General features: G+C 43.7%; 1 protein-coding gene across 1 annotated transcript; it reads right to left on the bottom strand.

The window, feature by feature from the left end:
- Nucleotides 1-690: 690 nt before the first annotated feature.
- Nucleotides 691-13,200, bottom strand: ACSL5 (acyl-CoA synthetase long chain family member 5). Its single transcript, XM_053450549.1, has 20 exons — nt 13,039-13,200; nt 12,535-12,643; nt 11,459-11,523; nt 11,081-11,182; nt 10,486-10,585; nt 9,404-9,582; nt 8,748-8,780; nt 8,477-8,528; nt 6,935-7,008; nt 6,309-6,386; nt 5,679-5,813; nt 5,326-5,460; nt 4,763-4,858; nt 4,519-4,591; nt 4,156-4,244; nt 3,961-4,077; nt 2,522-2,665; nt 1,746-1,847; nt 1,378-1,449; nt 691-1,125 (listed from the first exon to the last, which is right to left on the bottom strand). Exons 1-20 carry the CDS (start codon nt 13,192-13,194, stop codon nt 985-987), a joined length of 2,052 nt encoding a protein of 683 aa, XP_053306524.1. The 5' UTR covers nt 13,195-13,200; the 3' UTR covers nt 691-984.
- Nucleotides 13,201-23,732: the final 10,532 nt, after the last annotated feature.

Below are 23,732 nucleotides of genomic sequence, written 5' to 3'. Positions count from 1 at the left end.
AAATCAGCGAGCCGGCCCCCTGTATAATGTATAGATAAATCAGCGAGCCGGCCCCTGTATAATGTATAGATAAATCAGCAAGCCGGCCCCCTGTATAATGTATAGTTAAATCAGTGAGCTGGCCCCTGTATAATGTATAGATAAATCAGTGAGCCGGCCCCTGTATAATGTATAGATAAATCAGCGAGCCGGCCCCTGTATAATGTATAGTTAAATCAGTGAGCCGGCCCCCTGTATAATGTATAGATAAATCAGCGAGCCGGCCCCTGTATAATGTATAGATAAATCAGCAAGCCGGCCCCCTGTATAATGTATAGTTAAATCAGTGAGCTGGCCCCTGTATAATGTATAGATAAATCAGTGAGCCGGCCCCTGTATAATGTATAGTTTAATCAGCGAGCCGGCCCCCTGTATAATGTATAGATAAATCAGCGAGCCGGCCCCTGTATAATGTATAGTTAAATCAGTGAGCCGGCCCCCTGTATAATGTATAGATAAATCAGCGAGCCGGCCCCCTGTATAATGTATAGTTAAATCAGTGAGCCGGCCCCCTGTATAATGTATAGATAAATCAGCGAGCCGGCCCCCTGTATAATGTATAGTTAAATCAGCGAGCCAGCACTGTGCACACAGGGTGTCTGGGCATTATGGGTTAAATTACAGTGGTTTGCAATATACTAAAATGGGACATTTGCCTAATAAATTTTAATATTTTTATTATAATTCTAGTTACATGTACAATGTACAAAAAACACATTATGTGTTTGGCCAAAAGAAGAATTAAATCCCCTCTGTGTCCGGATTGAAGCGGCTCGGCGTCGTCGCCGCCGTCATCGTCGTATCCATTTATTGCGTGAAGCCGGCGATGCTTTAATGGATGAAGAAATAATTGCAGCCGTTGCTTTGCTGCGCGTTGTTTTGTATAAACGTCCCCTTTTTGCTGCAGCGGGATTGACCCCGGCGCGGGGCAGCGCGGATCGCTCTTTATTCCCCCAGGCTGGTGTATAATTCTTCGATGTGGGGTCGGAAGTGTTTGGCGACTTCTGCCCTCTTGGCTTTTAGCGTCGGTGTCAGGAAGCCGTTTTCGACAGTCAGCATTTCGGAATGAACGTAGATATCTTTAACCTGGAGGAAGCGAAATAATACAATAAAAAAGGTTTAATATAAAAGAAAGGGCGCTTTCTAAACTGTTTTGAACCGGCCAGTGAGGAGGGATGATGATCCAGCCATGTAATATTACTGCCCCCCCCCATATTAAGTCACATTTTTAGAAACGTATATTTTTTTTTCTTTTTGTTTTATTTAAAAGAGACAAACATGCATCTTTAGTTGCGCATGCGCTGGATGTCTACCCCGTAACGGTAACCAAACACATACCTGTTCAAATGACTTAAGTCCGGCTTGTTTCCCCACTTTAGTCATATCGTCCAGTATGGCTTTCTTTACAACCTGAGAAGGAATAAGCACAAACTTTAACCCCTTTTACTCATAAAGGTAACAGAGCTACGGAGCACATGTTACGTTATATACTAATTCTTATGTCCTGTTTTCCATGACCCCAAACCTTTTAATGGTGGTGTCCACGTTAATGAATACGCTGTGGCCCCGTTTACATCGCGTGCTGCTTTAACGCAGTTTGTATCAGTGGACTTGCATCACGTAGGGACCCGAAAAACCTGAAGCCAAACAAATCAGTGCCGCTCTCCGTAATCAGTGCCGTTCCTTGCAGAGCTCACGATACTCACCGCACTTTTGCAGAGTTCTTCGTAGGATCCCTTCACGTCGAGTTTCGCTGCGAAATCGGGCAAAACCTCAGGATCAGGAATCACCACCCCGACGAGACAAGCCTAAGAAACAGAAACGAGCCAAAATCTCCTTAATGCGCCCAACGAGAAGAGCCCTTCGCAGGGAGAGCCCGGATGCGTATCATACAACCGGCAACGATCCCGGCAACGATCCCGGAAATGGGCAGCCGGAACATTCGTTTTCGTTTCTTTGTTCCACCAACCCCAGCGCTGTAAACAGTATACTGTTACAGTAATGTCGGTCGGTGACAAAAACCTGGTTTTATGTCGTTTTGCCCCAATAAACTCCCTTTATCTGCAGACCTGGAGCCGCCGTTGCTGTCAGTCATGTGATGTTTTGGGTGACTTCCCCGGCTCAAACACCGCACTGAGCTGATGCTTTATGGCGATGCTAATGAAGTCCGTTCCTAAATTTTATTAGTCAGAATGTCTGGTTGTGTGATTAAGACTGAGCCATTCTATCGGTTACCACCAAGACAATGTGATGAGGACTCAGTCTGTTGGTCTAGTAGACAAAGGAAAAAACATAAATCCAGAAATGACAGAATGACAGTTTTTGAAGCAGTTTTTAAGCGACGCTCGTAACGATTCTCAGTAATTAGAGTAACGATGTTACCAGGCCCGTGGAGCGGAGCTGCTGTGGTTGCTGGGAGTTGTAGCTGAGAACGGTCACGTTACGTCTGGGTAAGTCTCTTTAATAGGCGTCTGGTTCTTACCCTCAAACTGTCTCCGTGAACAAACACCTGAGCCACGGGCCCGCTTCGCACGTACACATTCTCTATTTTTTCCGGAGCGATGTATTCTCCCTGCGCCAGCTTAAAAATGTTCTTCTTCCTGTCGATTATTTTCAGGGTCCCGTTCTGTAAAAAAAAAAAAAAAGATGAAAATCAGTGTGTGATTTGTAGCGATCCGTTGATAGATAAGTGGAACAGCTTCCCAGCTGAAGTGGTAGAGATCTCCCTCCTAACCGGACCTGTCCTCAAGGGCTGGAAACGGGCCACAATTATGGGATAGCTCAGCCCAGCGCAGGCACCGGGATGCTAGTCGGCCCCAGAGGACGTAGTTGCGTACCATCCAACAGGGGGTGGGGCTTAGGAGGTAGCATGTCACTCAAACTGTCAGAGCTACTGTGCATGTGCAGAACCCTGCACATGCTCAGTATGCATTCTCAGACACCGAAGAATGAAATTGGGACCTCGCTGACCCTCAGAATTCTTCTTCTGTCCCCGAAAAGTCTGTTAGAGGTAGAGCTCGGCGGGCCAGTGAGATAGGAAGGCAAAATAGAGACTGTCCCGGGTTCTAGACCCTGCCTGAACCTTAATGCTCATCATCCTCTCGGGTTCTAGACCCTGCCTGAACCTTAATGCTCATCATCCTCTCAGGTTCTAGACCCTGCCTGAACCTTAATGCTCATCATCCTCTCGGGTTCTAGACCCTGCCTGAACCTTAATGCCCATCATCCTCTCGGGTTCTAGACCTTGCCTGATCTCACCGCGTATCGAACGCAGCTCATCGACAACGGATCAATAAGAAATGCCCATCGACCCGGAGAGTCTGCGAGGTCTCCACGAGTCCCAATTATTCTCTTTAACGAGGCCGTGAAGCGAGACCGCCTGTTTGAATTAATTAAGGCCACGTGATTGGCTTCATTTTCTCTGATTAGGAAAGCAGACCCCGGGTCCTCGGCCTCAATTACCTGCCCAGCAGGTGTTACTCTGAGATTTACCTGCTTGCACTAAATTGGCCTTCGGAGGATCCTAATCCCTGCGCGGCCTCCGCTGGGTGCCAGGTTCGCGGCTTATTAATTAAAGACTTGTGAGCTCTGCGCTTTCTCATATTCCCGTTACGGGAATGACTTCCAAGTTTCCTTCGCATGCGGTTTTTTTCCCTCTTTTTAGAGCCAGTTGTTTTTTAAAAAGGTGGAAAGTTGGGTGAGATTTACAAATAATGCATTTCTTTCCTAAAAATATGTCAAACAGAGTGTATCTGTGATTGCAAGGATTGCGACCATGAGGACAAAGAAAAATTGGGCATCTTTTAATATTTTTACGTGTTTTTTCATAGCCCTCATTGTATTACCCTCTACCACTTCTGCTGAGAGGCTGTTCTGCTTATCTACGACTCTCTCAGGGGGTCTCCTTCTGCTGGAACTTACTGGCAGCCATTTTCCGATATCCCCGGTGTGAAGCCACCCGTCTTCATCCAAGGCCTCGGCTGTCTTCTCTGGATCTTTCAGGTATCCTTTGAACACGTTGGGTCCCTTGATACAAACCTTGAAGAGACAAAGCGATACTTTGTTTCCCGCCGAGGTATCGATCTATACGTCACGATCTAAACGCTCTTCACCTACCTCTCCTTCTCCGTTAGACGCAAAGTAATTCATATCTACCACATCTACTAATTTCACAACGTTACACGGCAACGGCGCCCCAACATGACCTAGAAAAGCACAATCAGCGAAAAACGTATTCATGGGTTACTTAGACATAAACCCGTCCGGCCCCCGTCTAGTCGCCCGTTTCTCCTGCTGTAACGACTCAAACCTTAATCAGTCGTTGGTCTCGTCTTAGATTCAGGAGCCGTATGTCTATCCCACGCATGTTTAATACCCTCGCTGTATTACCCTCTACCACTTCTGCTGGGAGACCGTTCCAGTCATCTACCACCCACATCTGCTCAGTTAATAAATAAATCCCGGATCCGGTTGCGTTACCTGCCGTCCAGTCTCCTGGAGTTGAAAATGTGCAGCCTGCGCCGCATTCTGTCTGACCGTATGCTTCAAAAATCTGATTCGGGGAAAAATTAATTTTAATAATTTCTTTAGAAACTCAATATTTGTGGAAATAATAATCATAATAATGATAAAAATAATAATAATAGTAAATAATATTAATAATTATAAATATTCCATAATAAATGTGACAGGGCGTGATGTCCCGCCGGGGGGGGGGCCGCACCTGACATCCCAGGGCAGACCTGAGGAAGGACAGAACGTTTTCTGAAATGGGAGCCGCGGCTGTCACCATAATCCGGACCCGGCCGCCCATCGTGTCCTAGGGGTAGAAATAAGACGTCTTAGTTGTGTACCTGCATGTTCTAGGAACCAAGGCGACCTAGAACATATGACATGGATGTTCTAGGTCGCCTTGGAAAGCATTCCAGATTCCCTGTAATTCCCGTTATTAACTGACCTAAAACTTTGGTTCCTGAATAAAAAAAATTAATTTTCCAGAAAAGTATTGTTGTGAAAAACATTTAACAAAACTCCATAAAGCACCTGGAACTTTCGGAACAGTAAAAACCTGATCATTCTACGATTTTCTGTGCTCTCGGTGCCACGTTAGACGGAATAATTCTACTTCCTGCCGCGGCTGCGGGCGGTTAGAGGCAGTGGGCGTGGCTATCGCAGCCAAAATGTCTGCTTGCTTGATAAAGATCCTCTGAGTTCTATTTAGGGGATTCGTGATGGGTCGGTGCTCAGGGAATTGTCCACAGCAGGGACGATAAGCGCATATCTCACCTGGACCTTCTTAAATATCAGCTTGTCCCAGACGCTGTCGTTCCGGATAATTCCCTGTTTGACTTCCGAAAACTTCTGCGCCACTGCAAACTCCAAGAGGCGTTTCTTGAACGGCGTCTGCGCCCCGCTTTGTATCTGAATAACGATTTCCATCGATATAATAAACGGATACATTGTGTCTGCGGCCATTAAAGAATCTCTTATTTCCTGCTTATTTCTATTATTTGGGTCTCGTCTGTTATTTTTCAGTCTTTTTCATGACTTTTATGCTTTTCGCCCCCAAACTCAGTTCCAAATAGAACCCCAGTAAATAACTCCCTATAGCGGGTAAGTCTTCATCGGGGAGGACCTACCTTGTCATAAATTCGGTTCAGCAGCCTCGGCACCGTCGGGAACACCGTCGGCCTCAGTGTTTTCATGTCGTCTGTCAGTAGCCGCACGTCTCCTTGGAAGAAGCCGACCTTCGCTCCGGAACAGAATACAATTGTCTGTAAAGAGACACAAACTGTCGGTCCCTCTAGCAGACAAACGGACGGCTGCCCATCAGACACGTTCAAGACCTTAGAAATCCCCATAAATCTGTCTCTTGGGAGCCCATAGTTGCACCATAGTCGTCCTCCATGTTCTCGCTCACCCTTCATGGTATACATTTAGCTGTAACATAGGCTCAGGTAGGAAGCTTTCGGAACCAAGAACCCCAGACGTACGTTTTGGCCTTTATGGGCTTCTTCAGTGAGCTGCGGGTAGTAGGCACTGCGTGGAGTGGGGACACTGGGCAGCTGTAACGGCACAACGGGAACCTGGGACTGGAACTGCAACTGGACCTGATGCTTTACTGGGAGAGGAAACTGGTTTACAGTCCATGATAAGTGCCTCCCAAAGCTTTGGGGGATCTATCCTTTTGGGGGTACGGGCGATACCTCTGCGGCCACAGCTGGTGAAGACCCCCGAACACCCATTACATAACCCGCCAGCCAACGTACCTGGACCACTCGCTCAAACATGTGCGCCATCGGCAGGTAGGAGATCGTGATATCCGAGGTCTGGGGCGCAAAGGTACTCTGAACCCCAAAAAAAGAGAAAAACAGTCGTCATGGATACGGTGTGTCGCACGGGACCCCCTCTAACCCTGCGGGCAGCTTTTCTAAAGGTTTTATTACTTTATTTCATGCTACGATGTTGTATTTATATTCATTCCCCATCTCTGTTCCTGAAAACAGAAGATGCCCTCAATACTCAAAAAAACGAAATCATGTGATATTAGCATTTATTTGGTTATCTTGACTAAATTTCTGCTTTTTGCATCATAGAGAGGTTCTATATGTATTCGTTATTAAATGACTTATTTGAGATTGTTGGTCTCGTCTTAGATTCAGGAGCCGTATGTCTATCCCATGCATGTTTAATACCCTCACTGTATTACCCTCTACCACTTCTGCTGGGAGGCTATTCCACTTATCTACCATTCCCATACTAAAGTAAAGGTCCCTTACATTACATCTTAGCTCTGATCCTCTAGTTGTAGGCTATGACCTCATGTCCTAGCATTTCTCCCGGTTTGTAATGTTCTCTTCTCACCGTGTAGCCCGAGGCTCGCAGAGTATCTCACCTCTGTGTTTTTAAGGAAACTGGCTGCATCCGACACAACGTTTTCGTGGGTCAGCATGGCTCCTTTAGGGTCACCTGAGAGGGGCAGGAGATGTAAGAACAGAGATAAGAGCGCCGGATATCGATACATTAACCCGGAAGATACGGTATCTCCCATTCTCACTACTTCCTAAGTCACAAGAAGCCAACAACTTGCCCTAAATCTCCCTCTCTTGGAGGAACCGTCCGCCCCCCATCTTTTCTTCCACATCCGTCCTTTACTTTCGCTCAATTTCTGGCGTGTATAGATTCATCACACATTACATTCTTATAGCACCAACAGAGTCTGTAGCACTGTTACAATGGTTTCTTTCTATTAAGCAGTTATACATATATATTATTATTGATATTATTATTATTATTATTATTATTATTATATAAGTATGTTTATGATTATATAAATGTGTTTATTATTATATAGATATGTTTATTATTATATAAATGTGTTTATTATTATTATATAGATATGTTTATTATTATATAAATGTGTTTATTATTATATAGATATGTTTATTATTATATAAATGTGTTTATTATTATATAAATATGTTTATTATTATATAAATGTGTTTATTATTATATAGATATGTTTATTATTATATAAATGTGTTTATTATTATTATATAGATACGTATGTTTATTATTATATAGATATGTTTATTATTATATAAGTATGTTTATTATTATATAGATATGTTTATTATTATTTAGATATGTTTATGTGTATTATTATATAAATGTGTTTATTATTATATAAATATGTTTATTATTATATAAATGTGTTTATTATTATATAGATATGTTTATTATTATATAAATGTGTTTATTATTATATAGATATGTTTATTATTATATAGATATGTTTATGTGTATTATTATATAAGTATGTTTATTATTATATAAATGTGTTTATTATTATATAGATATGTTTATTATTATATAAATGTGTTTATTATTATATAGATATGTTTATTATTATATAGATATGTTTATGTGTATTATTATATAAGTATGTTTATTATTATATAAATGTGTTTATTATTATATAAATGTGTTTATTATTATATAGATATGTTTGTTTATTATTACCGGTATATAAATATGTTTATTATTATATAAATATGTTCTTTCCAAATGACAGCAGCTTTCAGTAGGGCACAATTACCTAACATTCCCGTTATTGCCCCAAAACACACCCATAAAACTATTCATTATATCTCTGGGCATTTTATGTTGTGACATCATTCCTAAATGATTCATTTCTCCATGGTTTCTTGGATTTGCCCCTTTGCCCTCCCACTAGGAAGACCTCCAGATCTCCACGCCAGAGGCTTTAAAGATGCTTTATCTGCTATACTGCAGCTGTATCGGTCAGGGAGGTACGGGGACAGCGCAAAACACAGCATGGCCGTTATCTGAGTTTAAAAAACACCAATTTCTCAGTCAGATCTCTGTTCCAATGACGCCCAGGATACCTGCGTTGTTTGGAAGGGGTTAATCGTACCTGTGGTCCCACTGGTGAAGCACACGACGCACAAATCTTCCGGTTTAGGAGGCTGAAAAAAAAATAAAAAATGAATGAATGAATAAAAAACGTTTTTTTATTTAAAGAAAACTACGCTACAAAAAGCATTTAGTGAAATTATTGTGGGGAAAAAAGGTGTCTTCTTTCAGGATCGCGTTTAATTAACCTCTTCATGGCCGCAGAAGGCAGCAATAAATCACCTTTGGCACTTGATTCGTTTTACGGAGCATCGCAAAGAATGATAACTCACCACGGCCTTTCTGAAGTTCTCTTTGCCCAGGTCCTGCGGGAGAAAGCGGATCAGATCACGCCTGGACTCTCAGCTCGGTCACTTACCGAGGCTTGGAGATCATAATGTCCACTCATTCATCTTTTATTAACCCCTCGATAAACATTTTGAATCTTAGAGCGGAAAGTTACTCATCGCAAACCTTAACCGCCGTCTAATAGGAAGCGATCAGTAGATCTCGCCCAAGGTCATGCTGAGTCTTTATGTCCTGTCTTTAAAACACCTTAAAGAGCTTAATTCTGTCCATAGCAGGTGGGCTTCTTGTATAAATGTATAGATCAAAAGACACAGGGGGCGGGGTATAAAGGAGGTGGAGAATAAAGGGGACGGGGTATAAAGAGGACAAGGTATAAAGGGGGGTTGGGTATTAAGGGGACGGGGTATAAAGGTGCGGGGCCACTAGGCGGTATTTTTAAGCTGGGAAATTCGGGACTGTTGGCAGGTATGCTTATGGCTTTAATACCATTTCTTGTTGGCGCCGGCGTGTTTGATGTTTCGTTACAAATCCCAGACACTGGATATTTCGATTGTAGGTTGGATTCGCTTTCCCGACCATTATTTCTGTCTTTAAATTAAGAACGGCCCGTTGTGAACATTTGATGCGAGCAGCGAAATACCTCCACGTCCTTCATCAGCAGGACCTCCACGCCGCACTTGGCTCCGCGGTCCTTCACGTCGTTCTCAAACGGCTCCATCACGATGATTTTTTTTAGCACGGGGGTCAGCTGTTTCTCGCAGTTATCCAAAAGAATACGAGCCTTGTCTGACTTATCGCAGATGACGACGGACAGCTCGGCTGCAACACAACGTTTAGGATCAGGTCTCGGGGGACCGGCCGGGTTTAAAGAGACGCAACGGACAGACATTAAGCATTTATTCCTGCGCAATGCGGTGACCCTCTGAAAACTTGGCCTACCGCGTTCTACTGGACTTAGTACAGGTATATGCCATGTGGACGTGTTACCTGCCACCATACCTGCCAACTCTCCAGGTTTCACTAAGACACTCCAGAGAAACTCCAGGCCGTGAAGAGTCTTGGCTCTAACATTGGCCTTCATGGAAACCTTGACTTATTTAAAGATACACTTTATGGAGTCACCTGCATTCAAGCAGGGATACCAACCATAACATACTGGGAGGAGCACCAATTGGAGGCCTTATATATGATCACACCGGGGGGGTAGGAAGGAGTCCCCAAGAATCTGCCCCTTTACCCTGATATTGGGGCAAAAGACTCGAGTCCCCATGTATGGATATTACAGACTGAATGTCTGCATCAGAATTTTTTTTAACATTTTATTTAAAAAAAATATATATATTAAAAATGTAATTTTCAAATTTTAGTTTATCCATTCGTTAGCTAAAAAAGGAAGAGAATCTCATTAAGTGGCTGTTTAAAGCTCTATCTCTCTGGGTCCATGGTCAGCGAAAGGAGGGAAGAGACCCTCCAAGACTTAAATATATAAAGTTACCAAAGATATTTATTTATTGTGTTTATTGTAACATAATTTCATCCATCAATTTTTTTAATATGTTTTTAATATATATATAATTTTTAGTGCTTGGCTTTTTATTAAAAAATATGAAAGGCTGCTGAAAGTTTAAAAATAGCAACGATGTAGTTTGGTTCCTCCAATGATAAAATTAAAAAAGAATAGAAACGTTCCAAACAATTAATTATCAGGTTTTGTGTTTTTACCTCTGTTAACGATAAACACGATGGCTTCAGCTCCCAGCGTATCGTACAGCGGAACCACAACCATGGAGTACGTATAACAGCCCAGCTCCGCAATCACTACCTGCGCAGCACAGAACAAGCAAGAGGTTAATTCCATGGTCAGAACCTTTATTCCATGATTTTTAATGGAATCATTTCATAGGTGTACAGAGGCCCTTTATCACTCCCATCACTCCTGTGTTCCAATGGCCCTTTATCACTCCCATCACTCCTGTGTTCCAATGGCCCTTTATCACTCCCATCACTCCTGTGTTCCAACGGCCCTTTATCACTCCCATCACTCCTGTGTTCCAATGGCCCTTTATCACTCCCATCACTCCTGGGTTCCAATGGCCCTTTATCACTCCCATCACTCCTGGGTTCCAATGGCACGTTGTGTTCGCTGATCCAAGTTTAAGTTTAAAAGGCTAATTGATGGTTAAAAAACCCTTTTGTAATTATGTTACAGCCGGAAATTTAGGAGTGACCCCAAACTTTTGAATGGTTGATGGCAACAAAACATCAAAATAATACCTTTCATATAAGTGAGTTTAAGGTATAAAGTCCGGTCTCTTACCTCTGGTCGGTTCTGGGAAAAGACTCCAATGAACTGGTCGGGGGAGGGTTTACAGCCTTTATGGACCAGTCCGGACCCAAAGAATTCTGCCCTGTCTGCCACCTGGAAACACACAGAGAACGTCCATCATCTCAAAGTTCTATTTTTCATTTTGTTTGTTTGATTTTTAGCCGTTCCCGTCCATTCTAGTTCCTTGATTATTAACCCCTTAATAGCCATCGCACAGATCGTATTTTATGGACTCACTAATGGCAGCAGCGAATATTTACTTTCATTACACTGATTTGTTTTAGTAACTTCCAGGAATCTGCATGAAACGCGTTGCCCCGGCTAGTAATTCGCGGCTCCAAGTTGCTTTATTGCCCGCTTGAAACTCACCTCTTTGTAGGTCACCCACTCGTAAGGTTTGTTCGGCTTCCTGAACCCCAAACAATTCCCGTTTCCTGCAGATGTTGCCAGAAATCATCACATTTATGCAAAATTCGAGGTTTATTACATAGAACTTCACTTTCAAACAAGTGCTTAAAACATAATGGCGGACCCCCTAATGCCCATTAATGCAACATCATCCTGTCTATGATATCAATAACCAATACGTGTAATAATATCAATAACAATACGTGTAATAATATCAATAACCAATACGTGTAATAATATCAATAACCAATACGTGTAATAATATCAATAACCAATACGTGTAATATGTCAATAACCAATCCGTGTAATAATATCAATAACCAATACGTGTAATAATATCAATAACCAATACGTGTAATAATATCAATAACCAATCCGTGTAATAATATCAATAACCAATACGTGTAATAATATCAATAACCAATACGTGTAATAATATCAATAACCAATATGTGTAATAATATCAATAACCAATACGTGTAATAATATCAATAACCAATCCGTGTAATAATATCAATAACCAATACGTGTAATAATATCAATAACCAATACGTGTAATAATATCAATAACCAATACGTGTAATAATATCAATAACCAAAACGTGTAATATGTAAATAGCCATTAACCAATACAAATAATATCAATAAAAATGGAAATAATATCAATAACCAAAACAAATAATAATATCAGTAACCAATACATATAATATTAATAAAAATATGAATAATATCAGTAACCAATAAATGTAATATATCACTAACCATTAACCAATACATGTAATATCAATAACTAATACAAATAATAATATAAATAATTAATTAATGTAATAATATCAATAATCAATACATAGAATATTAATAAAAATATGTATAATATCAATAAATATGCAAATAATAATATAAATAACGAACACATAATAATATCAATAACCAATACAAATAATACCAATAACCAATACAAATAATATTAATAACAATATATCAATAATCAATAAATGTAATATATCAGTAACCAATATCCAGTATTACCAACATACCTGAAACCCGGACCCCCCTCATAAAGACTTCGTACAAGGTTTTGGCGTCGTCATAGTAATAAGACATGAGGTTGTCGTCTTTCAGCAAAGCGCATCTCCGAGCCCAGCCCTGCGTTCGGGAACATAGGGGGGCAAATCAAGGGTTTGGTACAAAAAAAATGCGGGGTAAAAAATGCGTTGGGTTCCCACCCACTGTCGCTGTAACGAGGTTATTTAACTCCGTAATACGAGGATCTAATGGAGCTTTTTTGGGGTCAAGCTGTGGAACCTCAACTGAGACGATGCCCCGAGTTCCATGACTCTTTGTTTAAGACGTCGGCTGAGGGTGTTGAAGGAAATCTTTTGTCTACGGAGCCGTTTGTTCCTAAAACAATTGATTTTGAAGTAATTAAGTAATCTTAATGAATTCATATTTAATGAAATGCAGCTCACAGGGTGGCCACGTCCGCCATTTTTTTCCCGTTACCAAGAGGACGTTTCTGATTGGCCGGTAGCTCACATTACCTGGGTGCCGATGGACTGTTTCTTCAGGTCTATGGGGGGGAAAACCGGCTTGGGTTTCGTCAGCACATAGATAAAAGCCGAGAGTCCAACGGCGAAGAGGGCGACAAGGAGAGGAGTGGGGAGAGGCGTGAAGAGGAAACCCAGGCAGCAGAACATCTCAGCGGATCTGGGGTAGAAAGAGAAAAAAACTTTAGATACGTTCCGTGATTTATTACAGAAAGCGCGCGGGGGGGGGGGGGATCATTTTCTCCATAAGCCAATTTTTCATTAAAAAAAGTCATGAGAAAAAAAAAAGGCCGCCGTCAATTAAAATACTTAAAAAAATAATAATAATAAATGAACTTTTAACAATTTAACCCATTTGAGAGCCAGGTTCAGAATTTATTATTTGAAAGCGAAATACAGAGTTACTTTTGAAACATAATTCATAGTCTGGATTAGGAAGGGTTAAGGGGAGAGTTCCAGGGTTATTTGCCTCACTCGGGGGGTCTGTTCCCAGAAACGGGGGGCAAACAGTTAATTATATAACCCAAAAAAGATTTCGATAACTCCACAGAATTCTGAACCGTGACAATTCGGCCCCCTGGAGCCGGATCTCTGGTACCACCAAGTAACCCGGTCACCGGTACCAGAACTAACCGGGGGGGGAGACGCCTCTGGAGGGGGGTGATTCGGGATTCTGGTCGGGACGTGCCAATACTTCTCCCGAGAGCCGCAGGGAATCATCTCTCTACCTGATCATTTTGCTTTAATTGTTTTTCTGGACCGAGCTGCAAGCGCCGACTCGCTTAATTATCAAAGACGTGAAGCCAATTAAGATGTTTAGGTGGAACGCGTCAGGGTCTGCGGTACAGAATTTAATTAAGGCCGTGGAACTAAGTTTCGGTTGATGTAATGATGAAGTTTTCACTCCATTAATCCAGCAAAGGAAAAAAAAACATAGAAATGTATATAAAATATAGAATATATACAGCAACAACTATATATATATATACAGCTATATACAACGGTGCGTATTTCTACCAAAAAGTCAAACGTTTGCTGCATTTACATCGAGATAAACTTTATAGATTAAAGAATAAAAAATGAACTTTGAAGGGGAAGTCCCATAGAAGACCCCCCAGCAGTAATAACCCCCCAGCGCTGTATACAGTAATATAACCCCCCGGTGCTGTATACAGTAATATAACCCCCAGCGCTGTATACAGTAATATAACCCCCAGCGCTGTATACAGTAATATAACCCCCAGCGCTGTATACAGTAATATACCCCCCAGCGCTGTATACAGTAATATAACCCCCAGCGCTGTATACAGTAATATAACCCCCCGGTGCTGTATACAGTAATATAACCCCCAGCGCTGTATACAGTAATATAACCCCCAGCGCTGTATACAGTAATATAACCCCCAGCGCTGTATACAGTAATATAACCCCCCAGCGCTGTATACAGTAATAACCCCCAGCACTGTATACAGTAATATAACCCCCCAGCGCTGTATACAGTAATATAACCCCCAGCACTGTATACAGTAATATAACCCCCAGCGCTGTATACAGTAATATAACCCCCCAGCACTGTATACAGTAATATAACCCCCAGCGCTGTATACAGTAATATAACCCCCAGCGCTGTATACAGTAATATAACCCCCAGCGCTGTATACAGTAATATAACCCCCAGCGCTGTATACAGTAATATACCCCCCCAGCGCTGTATACAGTAATATAACCCCCAGCACTGTCACCAGTAATATACCCCCCAGCGCTGTATACAGTAATATAACCCCCAGCGCTGTATACAGTAATAACCCCCAGCGCTGTATACAGTAATATAACCCCCAGCGCTGTATACAGTAATATAACCCCCAGCACTGTATACAGTAATATAACCCCCCAGCGCTGTATACAGTAATATAACCCCCCCAGCGCTGTATACAGTAATATAACCCCCAGCGCTGTATACAGTAATATAACCCCCAGCGCTGTATACAGTAATATAACCCCCAGCGCTGTATACAGTAATATAACCCCAAGCGCTGTATACAGTAATATAACCCCCAGCGCTATATACAGTAATGTAACCCCCCAGCACTGTATACAGTAATATAACTCCCCTAGCGCTGTATACAGTAATATATCCCCCAGCGCTGTATACAGTAATATAACCCCCAGCGCTGTATACAGTAATATAACCCCCAGCACTGTATACAGTAATATAACCCCCAGCACTGTATACAGTAATATAACTCCCAGCGCTGTATACAGTAATATAACCCCCAGCGCTGTATACAGTAATATAACCCCCAGCGCTGTATACAGTAATATAACCCCCAGCACTGTATACAGTAACATAACCCCCAGCGCTGTATACAGTAATATAACCCCCAGCACTGTATACAGTAATATAACCCCCAGCGCTGTATACAGTAATATAACCCCCAGCGCTGTATACAGTAATATAACCCCCAGCACTGTATACAGTAACATAACCCCCAGCGCTGTATACAGTAATATAACCCCCAGCGCTGTATACAGTAATATAACCCCCCAGCACTGTATACAGTAACATAACCCCCAGCACTGTATACAGTAATATAACCCCCAGCGCTGTATACAGTAATATAACCCCCAGCGCTGTATACAGTAATATAACCCCCAGAGCTGTATACAGTAATATAACCCCCAGCGCTGTATACAGTAATATAACCCCCCAGCGCTGTATACAGTAATATAACCCCCAGAGCTGTATACAGTAATATAACCCCCAGCGCTGTATACAGTAATATAACCCCCCAGCGCTGTATACAGTAATATAACCCCCAGCGCTGTATACAGTAATATAACCCCCAGCGCTGTATACAGTAATATAACCCCCCAGCGCTGTATACAGTAATATAACCCCCAGGGCTGTATACAGTAATATAACCCCCAGCGCTGTATACAGTAATATAACCCCCCACGCTGTATACAGTAATATAACCCCCCAGCGCTGTATACAGTAATATAACCCCCCAGCACTGTATACAGTAATATAACCCCCAGCGCTGTATACAGTAATAACCCCCAGCGCTGTATACAGTAATATAACCCCCAGTGCTGTATACAGTAATATAACCCCCCAGCGCTGTATACAGTAATATAACCCCCCAGCACTGTATACAGTAATATAGCGAGCCGGCCCCCTGTATAATGTATAGATAAATCAGTGACCGGCCCCTGTATAATGTATAGATAAATCAGTGACCGGACCCTGTATAATGTATAAATCAAGAATATTAACTCAGCTTCCTTTGTGATTTTGCAGGATAAGTTTTATAATCCCAGCATCCCATCCCTGGGCCTTCGGAATGTGATTTACATCAACGAGACGCACACCAGGTGGGTCAGATAGCGGAAAAAATATTTTGGGTGATTTTCCCGGCTCAAACACCACACCGAGCTGATGCTTTATGGCGATGCTAATGAAGTCCGTTCCTCCATAGACTTTCATTAGTCAGAGAGTCAGAATGGGTGATTAAGACAGAGTCAGTATGATAAGGAGTCGGGGTGTCTGCCTAGTAGATCGGGGCTCAGGTTGTGGCTGCCCTGAAATTATTTTATTATATAGGATTTAATGTAACAAAGAAAAAAGTCCATCCTGTAGAGTGGATCAAAGGGCGTCGGGAGGAGATTTTTCTGGGTCACAGTTGAAACACTAATTGGTTAAAAGTTGTGTTTCTGTCATCAGAAAAACCAGGGCAAAGGATACTTATTATCAGATAGCTCGGTGCGTAAGGCACCTAAAGGTCGCTCTTAATCTAGACTCGGTTAAATGCACTTAAAAAAACGAGAAAAAAAGCGTAAAAAAATATATAAATAAAAGATTTCCTTACATTTTGCTTTCCAAAAAAATGTTTGATTCAAATAAAAAGTGGTGCCTAAAAAATTTCTAAATATACAAAGATTATAATTGTTTTAAAAAAATATAGATATTTAGACAAATTTTATAATCTTTTTTATAATGGATATTTGGTGCCAGATGGAATTCATTTCAAGAAAACATTTAATTTAATTTAAAAAAGAAGCCATGAATCCCAACGCAAATTTATATTATTATTATTGTTATTATTATTATTATTAGATGAATTAATTATTATTATTTATTATTTATTATTATTATATTAATTATTATTAATTTATATTTTATGTAGAAAAATAACTACTGTACTTTGCCGCGTGAAATCCGTTTTCTGATTATTTTAATTAAAATAAGAATGCATTTTTTTATCTATAGGAAAAACTGTGGAAATTTGAAATGTTTTTTTTTTATCATTTGTGCAATTTTTGTTTTTTTATTCAAAGTTATTCTAATGCAAAGTTTGAAAAGTTACCTCGCCGTAGCAACCAATGGTCCAATGAGTACGACTGTCTGGTTGCTATGGTGATAATGCGTTTGCCCCCAAACTGGTAACAAATTGCATGTTCTATAGAAGTATGTGTTTCTGCTTTATACGTAAAGGGGCAGTTTGATGAAATAAATGGGAGCGCCTGTGTGCATGCGCAGGGGTTTGGCTCATTCGGCCCCTTGGCACTAGCCGGTGGGTATACATCTCTGGCGAGCGGTAGACGGTGACTCCTAGGAGTGTAATGTAAAGTGCATCGGAGGGCCCGAGTGTCCCTTTAAGTAACTTTAGCTGCTCATCTTTACCAATCCAATGTATGAGCGAAAGGCTGAGCGTCATGGGAGTGGGAGCCACAGCTGATGTCTCTACCAGGTAGTCCTAGATTACCGCTGGAGTTTGTTTTGTCTCGGGCAGCCGTCCAAAAGCGGCAGCGAATCCACCTGAAGTGGAAACGTCAATAAACCCCTCTGACAGCCGAGCAAAGGTGACTTTTACAACGGCGGCATTTAAAGGAACATCGCAGCGGGGGCCGGGAGATCACGAGAGAGAGCGACAAACCCTTCCACGGCCCAAATACGCCTTCTGAACCGGGAACACCCTGAACGTTACATGAATGTATTTATCAGGAGCCTCTGACCCTGTTATTTGGCCCCATTCGGCCCCCGTCTAGTCGCCCGTTTCTCCTGCTGTAACGACTCAAACCTTAATCAGTCGTTGGTCTCGTCTTAGATTCCTGAGCCGTATGTCTATCCCATGCATGTTTAATACCCTCACTGTATTACCCTCTACCGCTTCTGCTGGGAGGCTGTTCCACATATCTACCCCCCTCTCAGTAAAGTAAAACTTCCTTCTGTTCCATCTCAGCCTCTGACCCTCTAGCGTTAGATTTCGGTCTCTTGTAACTTTTCTACTCTTTTGAAATAAAGTCCCTCCTGTCGTATCACTTTATGTATTTTTATGTCCCAAGTGCGTTACCTTACATTTATCAACATGAAACTGCAGCTGCCACCAGCTTAATGCGGATGAATGTAAAATAATGAGAGCCTTGAGAACAGAAAGGATCCAGTACAGTCTAAAGATTCCAGCTGTACATTGTGCTACATTTTATGTAAATTTTTTAAATTGTATTTCTTTCTGGGATTTATTTGCGGTTATAGCAGATTTCTACGCAGCCCCCTCTCCTATACCCAAGAGATTTGCTGGACCTTTGAGAATGACTTGGTGGCGTCCGCGGAGCAACCAATAGCTTGCGAGCTACCTGAAGGAGGCGATCGGCGCGGTGACCTTCGGCAGTGTTACCTTAGTGCGGCCGTATCCATGGTAATCTGTTATTTCTGAATGCGTTTGTATTTCTAAATATACAGCGTGCGTCCGGTTTAGCCGCGCACGCCCCGCATGCTCGGGTCGGATAAAAGGTACAAGGGGATGTAATATTAGCGACCTGTGTATTAAGACCTCCCGGTGTGATGATGTCACGTGATGATGTCAGATAACTATGACGGTTTGTTTGACATTTTTACGCACATTGTTACTGAAAAAAAAAAGTTGCAATTCAACCCAATTCAGGTCGTTACTGTTGTCACGGTTTCCTGTTATTTATGTGTGTGACATAGGGATGGGGGGATGGGGTGTTACTTGTTCGTAAATAGGCTATGCGGGGGTCATGAGAACGCTGTATGCAGCCAATGAGAGGCAAGCAGTTCAGAGAGCCCACCTCCCATTGGTTGCTTAGAATTTGTGCTCCCCTCCTTCCCCCCATTCTCACTTTGCGCAGTGTAGACACCCCAGCGCTTCGTAGTTTCACCGGCACATGTAGCATCTCGTTTTTCCTCCTTATATACCCAGGGTGGGTGTTTTTATGGGGGCCCCGCAGTAATTACTTGTATTGCTTGTTAACGTTTCCCCTTCGAGACGTCATCAGAGCTCCCAAATCAGCACATTGTTTGCCATAAATAAATAAATATATTTCTGAAGAGTAAACATTATCTGGAATGCGTTATATATTCATCCTCTAGATTGTAAGCTTGCGAGCCGAGTCTCTCCAGTATCGGTTTGTCTTAGTCTGTCAATTCTCGTCTTGTCAGACCCCTTGAATTTATGGATTGTATTAAGCGCTGCGTACACTGTTGGCGCGATATAAATAAAAGATAATAATAATCCAGAGAATTCTGTGCGATTTCAGCCATCTGCACTCCGCTCCTGTCTGTTTCTCCCTTTCTCAATCTCCCACGAACACTCTGATATCTCCCACGAACACTCTGATATATCCCACGAACACTCTGATATCTCCCACGAACACTCTTATATCTCCCACGAACACTCTTATATCTCCCACGAACACTCTGATATTTCCACGAACACTCTGAGATTTTCTCACATGTTCGCACATTCTCTATTCCCTCTGCGCTCTCTAAAAGTCTCCCTTTCCCGCACACTTTGACATTCCTGTCCGCACATCGTGACATTCTCTCTCTTCCACCCCTGTGCACTCTGACATTATCTCTCTCCTTGTACACTCTAACAATGTCTCTCCTCCTGCTCACTCTGACATTCTCTCTCCCCTACACACACTAACACTCTCTTTCCCCTTCACACTCTGACGCTCTCTCTCTCCCCTTCACACTCTGACACACTCTCTCTCCCCTCCACACTCTGACACTCTCTGTCCCCTTCACACTCTGACGCTCTCTTTCTGTCCCCTTCACACTCTGACGCTCTCTCTCTCTCCCCTTCACACTCTGACGCTCCCTCTCTCCCCTTCACACTCTGATGCTCTCTCTCTCCCCTTCACTCTTTGACACTCTCTCTCTCCCCTCCACACTCTGACACTCTCCCCCCTTCACACGCTGACTCTCTCTCCCCTCCACACTCTGACACTCTCTCCCCTTCACACTCTGACACTCTCTCCCCTTCACACTCTGACACTCTCTCCCCTTCACACTCTGACTCTCTCTCCCCTTCACACTCTGACACTCTCTGTCCCCTTCACACTCTGACGCTCTTTCTCTCTCCCCTTCACACTCTGACACCTTCTCTCTCCCCTTCACACTCTGACTCTCTCTCCCCTTCACACTCTGACACTCTCTGTCCCCTTCACACTCTGACGCTCTTTCTCTCTCCCCTTCACACTCTGACACCCTCTCTCCCCCCTCCTCTCTGTTCTCGTTGCTGAATGAATCCTGACTTTACCTGGAAAACACAGAGCTGAATCAGAATGTTCTCTGGCAGAGCGATGTGAGAGCCAACAGACCTCGCCCCAGGCTGCGCATGAGAATGATGATATTTGGAGAGATGCGCAGATTAAACAGTTTCAGAGTATTTTGCCCCAGACCTCCCTGCCCAGCGCCTCGGCGGAGATGGCCGTACAGTTAGATCTCTTACCTCTCTCCCCGCACCAGCTTCTCGATGCAATAACCAAGAGAGGCAGAGACACTCAGACGCTCTTATATCCACGGAGCGAGCTGCGAAGAGACTGCTCAAGAATCGTGCCCCGTAGTACTCTAATAAACGGCTTACATTGCACTCACGGCGTAATCTTTGAACCTTACCTGCTCTGAGTTCAAAGGTAGAAAAGTCCCTGTTTAAATACCGCGAGCAGGCTGTCCCTGTGGCTAGAGCCCGTCTAATAAAAGGTTAAATGCAAGATGCTTGCGCAATTGTTTGACAACGAGCCATCTACCTTGGACTGTCCCTTTACAGCGCTTTAAAGTCAAAGCCCCGCGTGCCGCACGACGGCAGGCCGATCGGCTTAGGCGGCGCGCAAGGGGTTAAGAGCGATTTTCCAGAATCCGATGGGTTTATGGTTTTTCTTGTAGATAGAGAGATACCCCCGGGGAGGGTGAATGCCGATTCCAAAGGTGCAGCGATCAAGGCTGGGTGACGAAACCGCGCGCTACATTCTAAATACGACTTCGGATTTCTCCAGATCAGAGCGATTTGGGAAATGTTGGGAGTCGATGGGTTAATTCTTCCTCCTGAGTGCCAGGGGCAGTGTTATATACATACTATATACCGTATATATATAACAGAACGAGCACTCGGAGCTGGGGTCCGTATATATATATACTCACTCACGCAGCAACTAAAAAACCCAGCACCGGGGCGTTTGGATATAAATAAGAAATTCAGTCATTTATCCCGAAACCAAGCGGTTTTGTTAATAAAATGCAGGCGATTGCGAGGCCAGGATGGGGGGCATTTTATTTGCCTTCGTAATTCTGCTCTGATTTAATGATATCTGATCAGTGGATAATATAGTAGAGGAAGCCCAGAAAGGCCACTGTAGTGATGGAGCTGCGTCCGGCCTGAACCCCATCGATCGGTGCATGTACGGTGCTGCCCCCTGCAGTATGTGGGGTGTATAGCTAGCAGCCGATTCCCGTGTATGAGTTTGATGGCTTCTGGTTGACGGATTGGTTACGGAAGCTTCTAAGAGATTCCATGGACTCAGGGCCGGCCGAAGACTTAACGCCGCCCCCCCCGCCGACGCCGGGGGGGGGCGGCATTTTAAACTTCGCCGACGCCATAATCTACGATCCCCCCCCGGTACTTACCTTTAAACAGTCCTGCGGCGAGTCTCCCTGCTCTGCCACGGTGCCGGCTTGTAATGCTGAGCGCCGGAAATTGACGTCACTTCCGGGCGCTCTGCTTTACAAGCCGGCACCGAGACCGAACAGGGAGACTCACCGCAGAGGAGAGAGAGAGAGAGGGGCGCCGAGCGGGTAAGCGAAAACCACTCGGTGCCCCTCTCTCTCTCCTCCGCTTCAAAAAAAAAAAAAAAAAAAAAGCGCTTGGGGCGGCAAAGTGCCGCCCCTTCTAAAGTGCCGCCTGGGGCAATTGCCCCAGTCTGCCCCATTATAGGGCCGGCCCTGCATGGACTGATTCTTTTTCTCCTTATTGTATCCCAGCCTGTAACTCTCACAGCCCGTCTGCCCCATACCTGCTAAGTGTCACTGCTTTAATTTGACCAATCCCTATTTGAGTCCCAAACCCCTGTGCCCTCCTTTCCTCCTCTGTGTCCCTCTTTCCTCCCCTGTCTCCCTCTTTCCTCGCCAGTGCCCTCCTTTCCTCCCCTGATACCCCTCACTCCTCCCCTGATGCCCCTCTTTTCTTGGAGGTCAGAATGTTTGCTGGGTATGAGGGGATCGCAGGGTTCTACAGCCCTAAAAGCCCCGATAATGTGTATAGAAACAGCAGGAAGCAGTGGGGTATTCACTGTGTCTCTCGGCAGAGCCTCCATAGAGTGTCAGCTCCTGTGCGCAGGGCCCGCCTTACCTCTTGTTTCTTTAAGTCAAATTGTTATGTTATATACTACCTGTTATGTCCTGTCTACCCATTGTACAGCGCTACGGAATATGACGGCGTTATGTAAATGAATGAATAATAATAATAGCGAACTTACTCTGCGATCCGGGATGTGACATCATATCCCGGCGCTCAGCACGGTAGACGGCGGCCGCGGGGGTCAGCGGCGGAGCGCGGATGGGACCTGGGACAGGTCTAGGGCAACTCCGAGCCGAGACGCTGGCATAAAGCGAGTTTATAGAATAAACAGCGTGAAGCATAATGATGACTTTTTATTGATTCCCGACGTGCTTCTTACAGTCCCTACATTCAAAAGGTCAGAACTAGAACGGCCCCCAACGGCCCCCCGTTAGAACTTTTAACGGGTTCTGGAACCGATCGGCCCCCGTGCCGGGATCTCGCAGGCCAGCTCGCCCTTTGCTCTTGAACCTGAGCCCGGCTTTTAGGCAATCAGGAGATAAAAGCGCGATTAGAAGGAAGCCGGCGTGGCGGACCTTGGCGTTTCGTCGTCGGAGAAAGCGGGGAAATCGGCCGTTTCTTTTTAGTGGGTTCAGAGTTTGGACTCATTGAGTGATAAGCGGGCGAGTATTCCGAGGGCATCGTCTGATTAGCTCCGCCGATTGCTGCGAGCCGGGAAGGGTTAAAGGGCGTTCTGATCGATCGATCGGCGGCACGTGTTCTGTCTGTCAATAATATACCTGGAAATAAACCCGACGGGACAGGAGCCGCCGGCCACGGGCTGCTTCTCCGCGGCCACCGCGGTCTCCTGATCGATACGTTAACCCTGTCAATGCCACCACGCAGACGAGCACACTTCCGATTTAATATATACGTTGAAATGATGTATAGATATAAATATATATATAAATGCTGGCCTTGTGGATGAATTCTCGGAGGATTCCCAGCTTGTTACCGGCTCGTGGGGTATCTGGGTAATCTCTGCGAGTTCCCTGCCGACGAGGGGCAATTACTGCCAGCGCCGTATTATATAAGTGTGTGTGTACG

The sequence above is a fragment of the Spea bombifrons genome, chromosome 11 (assembly GCF_027358695.1).
Source record: "Spea bombifrons isolate aSpeBom1 chromosome 11, aSpeBom1.2.pri, whole genome shotgun sequence".
Lineage (NCBI taxonomy): Eukaryota > Metazoa > Chordata > Amphibia > Anura > Pelobatidae > Spea > Spea bombifrons.
Note: the sequence above shows the minus strand (reverse complement) of the source record. Positions and strands in the feature narration are given on the sequence as shown.

What these genes read in the sequence shown, in the direction of transcription:
- ACSL5 (XM_053450549.1), bottom strand. Translation starts at nt 13,194, where the DNA reads ATGTTCTGCTGCCTGGGTTTCCTCTTCACGCCTCTCCCCACTCCTCTC. An exon ending in CGTCTAACGGAGAAGGAGAG is followed by an intron (nt 4,078 to 4,155) that starts GTAGGTGAAGAG and finishes TGTCTCTTCAAG; the next exon opens with GTTTGTATCAAGGGACCCAA. An exon ending in ATATCGGAAAATGGCTGCCA is followed by an intron (nt 2,666 to 3,960) that starts GTAAGTTCCAGC and finishes TTTTTTTTACAG; the next exon opens with AACGGGACCCTGAAAATAAT.